Source organism: Lissotriton vulgaris, chromosome 11 (assembly GCF_964263255.1).
Source record: "Lissotriton vulgaris chromosome 11, aLisVul1.2, whole genome shotgun sequence".
NCBI classification, from domain to species: Eukaryota; Metazoa; Chordata; class Amphibia; order Caudata; family Salamandridae; genus Lissotriton; species Lissotriton vulgaris.
In genome coordinates, this window is record NC_141699.1 from 743,886,796 (window position 1) to 743,893,344 (window position 6,549).

General features: G+C 49.0%; 1 protein-coding gene across 1 annotated transcript; it reads left to right on the forward strand.

Moving 5' to 3' along the window:
- The first annotated feature begins 305 nt into the window (after window positions 1-305).
- LOC147683432 (uncharacterized) lies at window positions 306-1,805 on the forward strand. Its single transcript, XM_086942530.1, has one exon. The coding sequence runs from the start codon at window positions 306-308 to the stop codon at window positions 1,803-1,805; it is 1,500 nt and encodes a 499-aa protein (XP_086798656.1).
- The last annotated feature ends 4,744 nt before the right edge of the window (window positions 1,806-6,549 follow it).

A 6,549-nucleotide genomic window follows, 5' to 3' on the forward strand; every position in this document is an offset into this window, starting at 1 on the left:
GGGTGGCGCTCTCCCGGACTTCGCCTGGAGACCGACAGTGACGACATCACTCTGGCTGCAACACCACCTGGTCAACGCCGGACACCCTGGAACTACCTGGTTTTCCTAGAGGCGTCAGAACGGAGCCCGACGAGTTTGCCCGCATAAGACTGACCAATCGTAGGAAAAAGGCTTACCTTAAAATAAAACCCTCTCTAAAAGCACTTTTCCAGCCTGCTGACTCCGTTACTGATCCTGTGCACCCCACCCCAGTACAAGTGGTGTCAGAAGTGGGATCTTCATCCGAGTCCATCTGTGATCCCGAGATGGACGCCCTTATCCAGCATCTAATCAAAGGGCAGGAAAAACTGGAGTGGGCTGTAGAGAGACAATTGACAGCGGCTCAGGCTGACCGAGACCTGTTTAAAAACACTGTCACAGCTCAACTGGAGTGTATGCAAAAGACTGTGACTACTCCCACAGGTGTAGTGCATGTAGAGAGTAGAAGTCATACGCCTAATCCCTCAGGAATTGCCCTTCAGAAATATGTACATGGCGAAGACCCGGATGCATTTCTTATGAATTTTGAAAGAGCGGCGAGAGCCCTGGGGTGGCCGGAAGAGAAATGGCCATTTTTCCTTGCACCTTTATTAACAGGAGAAGCCCAGTTTGCGTACCAGGTAGCCAATCCTGCAGGAAACGCTCCCTATACCCTCATCAAAAACGTGATCCTAGACCATTTGGGACTAGACCCTGAAGCGTACCTAGTACGGTTTCGAAAGGAGAAGGGTGCTACCGGTGAGAACCCCAAAACGTTGTTTTTCCGACTGAAGATGATGGCCGACAAATGGTTAAAGCCGGAGTCCAGTTCAAAGGAAGACATACTAGCCAAGATCTACTTGGAGCAGTTTATGGAGGCCCTTCCATATGGGTCGCAGAGGTGGTTGAGGCAACATTCGGGCATGACAGTAGAACAAGCCATTGAAATGGCTGCCAATTATGCCAGAGCACAACCCCGTGAATCAGGGTGGGAAACAGAGAGACACTCTAAAAACGTGATACCACCAAAAATAGAGAAGAAAAGCAAGATCGCAACCAACCCGGTTAGACCCAGGCCAATGAGAATGGAATCCCCTATGACGCGTGGACCGCAATGCTTTGAGTGTGGCGAATGGGGCCACATTGCCCGGATGTGTCCTCAGAAACATCAGACGGAGGAACCTATGGAAGTGGGCTACCTTCCAAAAACCGTCCTGTACTCAGCCGAGATGGGGACGTCCTTTTACGTGAGTATAACCATTAACGACAATGAGGTGAGGGCCCTGTTGGATTCTGGCTGTAGACAGTCTGTGGTTCAAGAACGCCTGGTTCTTCCCAAACAGTACGTTCCCAATACCCTAGTTCATATACGTTGTGTCCATGGAGACGTCAAGCCGTATCCCTTAGCACAGGTCATCATACGACCAAAAGATAAACCTGCCTGTCTAGTGAAAGTGGGGGTAGTGGACTCTCTACCCGAGGACGTAATACTGGGGGTAGACAACCCAGAGTTTCTCGCCCTGTTTCGGAAGAAGCTGAATCTACGGGATCCAACGCTGCTGGACCCTCAACCGGCACTCATAATGCCTGATCCTTGGGTTTTGGATCGTAATTTCGAGTTTGCACAAACTGAGGATAGATCACTGTACAATGCATGGGAAGCCGCACACGTTGCGCAAGATAAACCCGATACTCCGTTTCCCCGGTTTACTATAAAAAAAGACCTCTTATATCGGGAAGCAGATGCGGGAAGTGCTCCGCAACTCCTGGTACCGGTCTCTTTTTAGGAGAACAAGTGTTATTTTTCGCCCATGCACATTTAACAGCAGGACACGCCGGTAAGGAAAAGACTACCGAAAGCATACTACGGCATTTTTATTGGCAGGTATCTATAAGGACGTGCAGGAATATTGCAAGAAGTGTGACATATGTCAAAGAAGGAACACGCACAGACCCCCGGCTGCGCCCTTACAGCCTATGCAAATTGTTGGGGTGCCCTTCGAAAGGGTAGGAATGGACTTGATTGGGCCCCTACCCAAATCATCTAGGGGTCATCAGTACGCTTTAGTACTAGTCGACTACGCCACTAGGTTTATAGAGGCGTTTCCCTTACGAGCACCTAACACTGCTAACGTCTCAGAGAAATTGGTGGAACTCTTCGCCCGTGTTGGATTTCCAAGAGAGATCCTTACTGATCAAGGAACTCCTTTTACATCCTGCTTGATGAGGGAAGTTTGTAAAACTTTCAGTATACGGCACATAAAAACATCGGTATATCATCCCCAGACCGACGGCCTAGTGGAACGATATAACCTAACCCACAAGTCCACATTGAAGAAAATGCTTTCCACAGAAGGGCCTACATGGGATCGATTGCTTCCTTTGGCGCTGTATGTGCTTAGAGCGCAAAAACAAAGTAGTCTAGGTTGTTCCGCTTTCGAACTACTGTATGGGCGCCTCCCCAGATCTTTACTGGAAATCACAAAAGAAACATGGGAAACCAAGGAAGCCGAAGAACAGAAGTCGCTCCTGGACTACACCTCACAGCTAAGAGCTAAGTTGGGAAAACTGAGAGGTCTGGCTGAGACAAATTTGGAACAACAAAGAGAGAGACAAAAACGGTACTTTGATCGAGGAACCAAGTTAAGAACCCTCAAGATCGGAGACTGGGCACTAGTACTCCTTCCTACTCTTGCCAATAAAAAGGAGTGAATGGGACCCTATGAAGTGGTGGGCACTATAGGAAACACCACCTATAGGTTACGCCTTACACCTGGAAAAATACAGTTATCATATTAACTTGCTGAAAAAGTGGATAGGTCCCATTCCACAAGGCAACAACATGGTGCACCCCCTGAGGGCCGAAGATACATCCACTCTGGAGCTCCTCATGATCAACCCTGATCTGTCTGGAAAAAGGAGAGAAAGCCTCTTAGATGTCCTAAAACCGCTGTCGCCTATCTTTTCGGACCTACCCGGCAGAACCACGTTGGTGGAGCATTGTATTGAGACAATTCCGGGTAAAACGGTGAAACAGCAGCCATATCGGATTCCAGCAGCTAGGCATGCAGATGTGAGGAAAGAAGTCTTGGATATGTTGTACCTGGGTGTGATCCGACCATCGAAAAGTGACTGGGCATCTCCAATAGTGATGGTACCAAAACCCGATGGGTCCAAGAGATTTTGCATGGATTTTAGGGCCCTTAATGCAATATCAACATTTGACGCATATCCCATACCTAGGGTCGACGAACTGGTGGAAATGTTGGGTGATGTGGTATTCATCACCACTCTTGACCTCACTAAAGGTTATTGGCAGGTGCCCCTCCGTGAACAAGACCGAAAGAAAACTGCCTTCTGCACAGAGGAAGGCCTCTATGAGTTTACAGTCCTTCCTTTTGGTCTCCACGGCGCCCCAGCCACTTTCCAGAGACTCATGAACTGTGTCTTGAAGCCCTATTCGTCATTTAGCTCAGCCGATCTAGATGACATTGTTATCTACAGTAAAACCTGGGAGGAGCATCTGAAGCATATCAACACTATCCTAACGGCATTACAGCAAGCCGGCTTACACGTCAATCCGAAGAAGTCCCGGGTGGCGTTTACTCAAGTCAACTACCTAGGATATGTATTGGGAGAAGGTACCATCGCTCCACAAGCAGAGAAGATCAAAGCCATCAAAAATACAGGTTTCCCGAGCAACAAGAGAGACGTACGTGCATTTCTTGGTTTGATCGGATACTATAGGCGGTTTATACCAAACTTTGCGGAAATAGCCGCCCCTCTCACTGATCTTCTACGGAAGGATGTCAGGTCCAAAGAGATTCAACAAGCTTCCCAGGAGGCTAAGGATGCCTTTGAACGTTTAAAGAACATTATAACCAGCGCCCCTGTGTTAGAGTCACCCAACTTTGAGAAAACCTTCGTTCTTGCCACAGACGCATCCAACGTGGGTCTAGGGGCCGTGCTATCGCAACGAGGAGATGACGGGGTGGAACATCCCATACTGTATGCCAGCCGGAAGCTGTTTCCTAGAGAATGTAAATACTCCACAGTGGAACGAGAGTGTCTGGCCATTAAATGGGCCATTGAAAAACTGCAATACTATTTGGAGGGGAAACCCTTCATCCTCCTAACGGACCATGCACCTCTGAAATGGATGTACCAGAACCGGACAGTTAATCCCAGAGTGCTTAGATGGTTCCTCTCCCTTCAACCCTATTCCTTTGAGGTCCAACATAAAAAGGGCAAGGACAATGGCAATGCTGACTATCTCTCACGAGTCTTTCCTCTCCCCGATCGGGAGACTCCAGGGGGGGAGGTGTGTGACGGGGTGGCGGGTCAACCCGGTACAAGTCAGAGTGATGAACCCGTTTTTTGTGACTGGTGGTCTGCTGTTCCTCTCTCGCCCTTTTCCCTCCAGCAGCATTCGCCCCTTCCTGGGGAGGAGTGGACCAATTATGACTCTGTGGACCCTTGGGAATGCGAGGTAGAAACTGGACAGCGTCCCTTTAAACCCGAATACCTGGAAGACGAGACTCCGCCCATCTTGAACGTCGACACGTCAAAAGAAGGAGGATCCCGGAAGACGCCGGAAGACTTTTCTCCGGAGGACGAGAGCGGTGTGGTGTGGAGACCGAGTGTGGAGCAGACCTCGAGCGGACGAGTGGAAGACAGCAAGCCAGGAGGCCAACGTTTCCGTGAAGCGCCCCGCCACGCTCCCGCGGGCGGAGCGTGGCTTTCCAAGGTACGGGGCAAAGTTGCGGGGTGGGAGGGTTGGAGTGGTTAGACCACTGTGTACGTCCCGCCTAGTCGATCCCCTGAACCCTTCCCTCACGAGCACTTCTGCCGTTCGTTTGTATAAAACTGAGCACCAGGTTTCCCTCACTCCCGGCCCCCTACACGGAGCGTGTTGAACGTCTCCCTGATACCGTTGTTTCTGTTCCTTTCCTTTTGGGTGGCACTCTCCCGGACTTCGCCTGGAGACCGACGGTGACGACATCACTCTGGCTGCAACACCACCTGGTCAACGCCGGAACACCCTGGAACTACCTGGTTTTCCTGGAGGCGTCAGAACGGAGCCCGACAAGTTTGCCCGCATAAGACTGACCAATCGTAGGAAAAAGGCTTACCTTAAAATAAAACCCTCTCTAAAAGCACTTTTCCAGCCTGCCGACTCCGTTACTGATCCTGTGCACCCCACCCCAGTACAGAAAAGTTATTATAAAATAACATTAAATGCAACATCAGCATCAGTCTCTTGGTCACTTCGGAGGTGGTCTAGCCTAACGAAGTATAGGATTATGTAACTGAGCACAGTGTGGCATGTGTGGTGTGTTGACGTATTCTCCACTCTAAATTGGAGTGAGACGTAAACCGATTAAGTAACATAACGTGCATTTGTAAATCACATGTTCCCTACTACGGGTCTTGGCACTGAATAACAGATGTTTATTGTTACCAGGGCTTTAAGTCGGCCCGGTCTCACCAGTGCTGAGCACCAGCAGTTTTATAAAGGGGGACTCAAAACGGGTCTCTATCGGGCTCAGTTTTGTGCCCTGGCACAGGCGGTCTGTTTTTTCCGGACTGCAGTGACAGCGGGCACATCGATGTGCACGTGCTCACACTGCTCACTTCTCACTGGTGGAGAAGTTACGCATTACATCATTGCAGGTGAACTTGCAGGGGAAGGGAAATCTCTTATAGAGAGTCATTTTCTCTCTGGATTTCCTTTCTCTTTTTGAAACTCAATACCAGCAAGATTGTTGTGGTTTCACCAGGCCTTTAAGTCGAAGCTTTTTCAATATTATATACAAGACATAGTTGCTGCTTATTTATCTTATGCAACTAACAACCACTGACAAAGTCAATAGTCCTGACTTGTTGTAGGTATGATGTTACTTGTTATATCATATATCTGGATGCAATGACAGAAACAGCAAAATACAAGTCGGGTGGCACACTATACTAAGCACAAATTTTTAGCTTAGGGTTTTAAGCCACGCCCTTAATTACATTGGCCACACCCCTTTGAGAGACCCCCCAGTTTTCTCATCCCACTTAAAGCCCTGATTGCTACTCAACAGTGCTCATGTTATCAACCTCAGAAGGATGAAAGGCCGAGTAGACCTACTGGGCTTTGAACCTGTGACCATGAAGTCAAACACTGACCCCCCTATAGAGGGCGCATTAGTCCACTGAGCCACCAGACCTGGCTAAGTTGAGTAACAATTGGGAGCATCAGTTTAATAAATAAAACATGCAGATGAAACCTTTGGGAACACAAAGCAGCGCCTCTTCCCAGCATCTTTTTTCACGTAGCGCATGGAAGCTACCCAGAAGTTCCTGGCAGCGGAGTAACCTGGCTTCAGAAAGAGAGTCAACTTTCTAATTACAGAGCTTAGCAGGAGACCCGAGGAGCAGGCTGGTTTTCTGGGGCGATCAATCATAGTCTCCATCCTTTTTGCAGGAGGGATGTTTCCACTTTGGAAGCAGCTCCTGCTGCATTCCATGTGTGGTCCAGCTATTGCA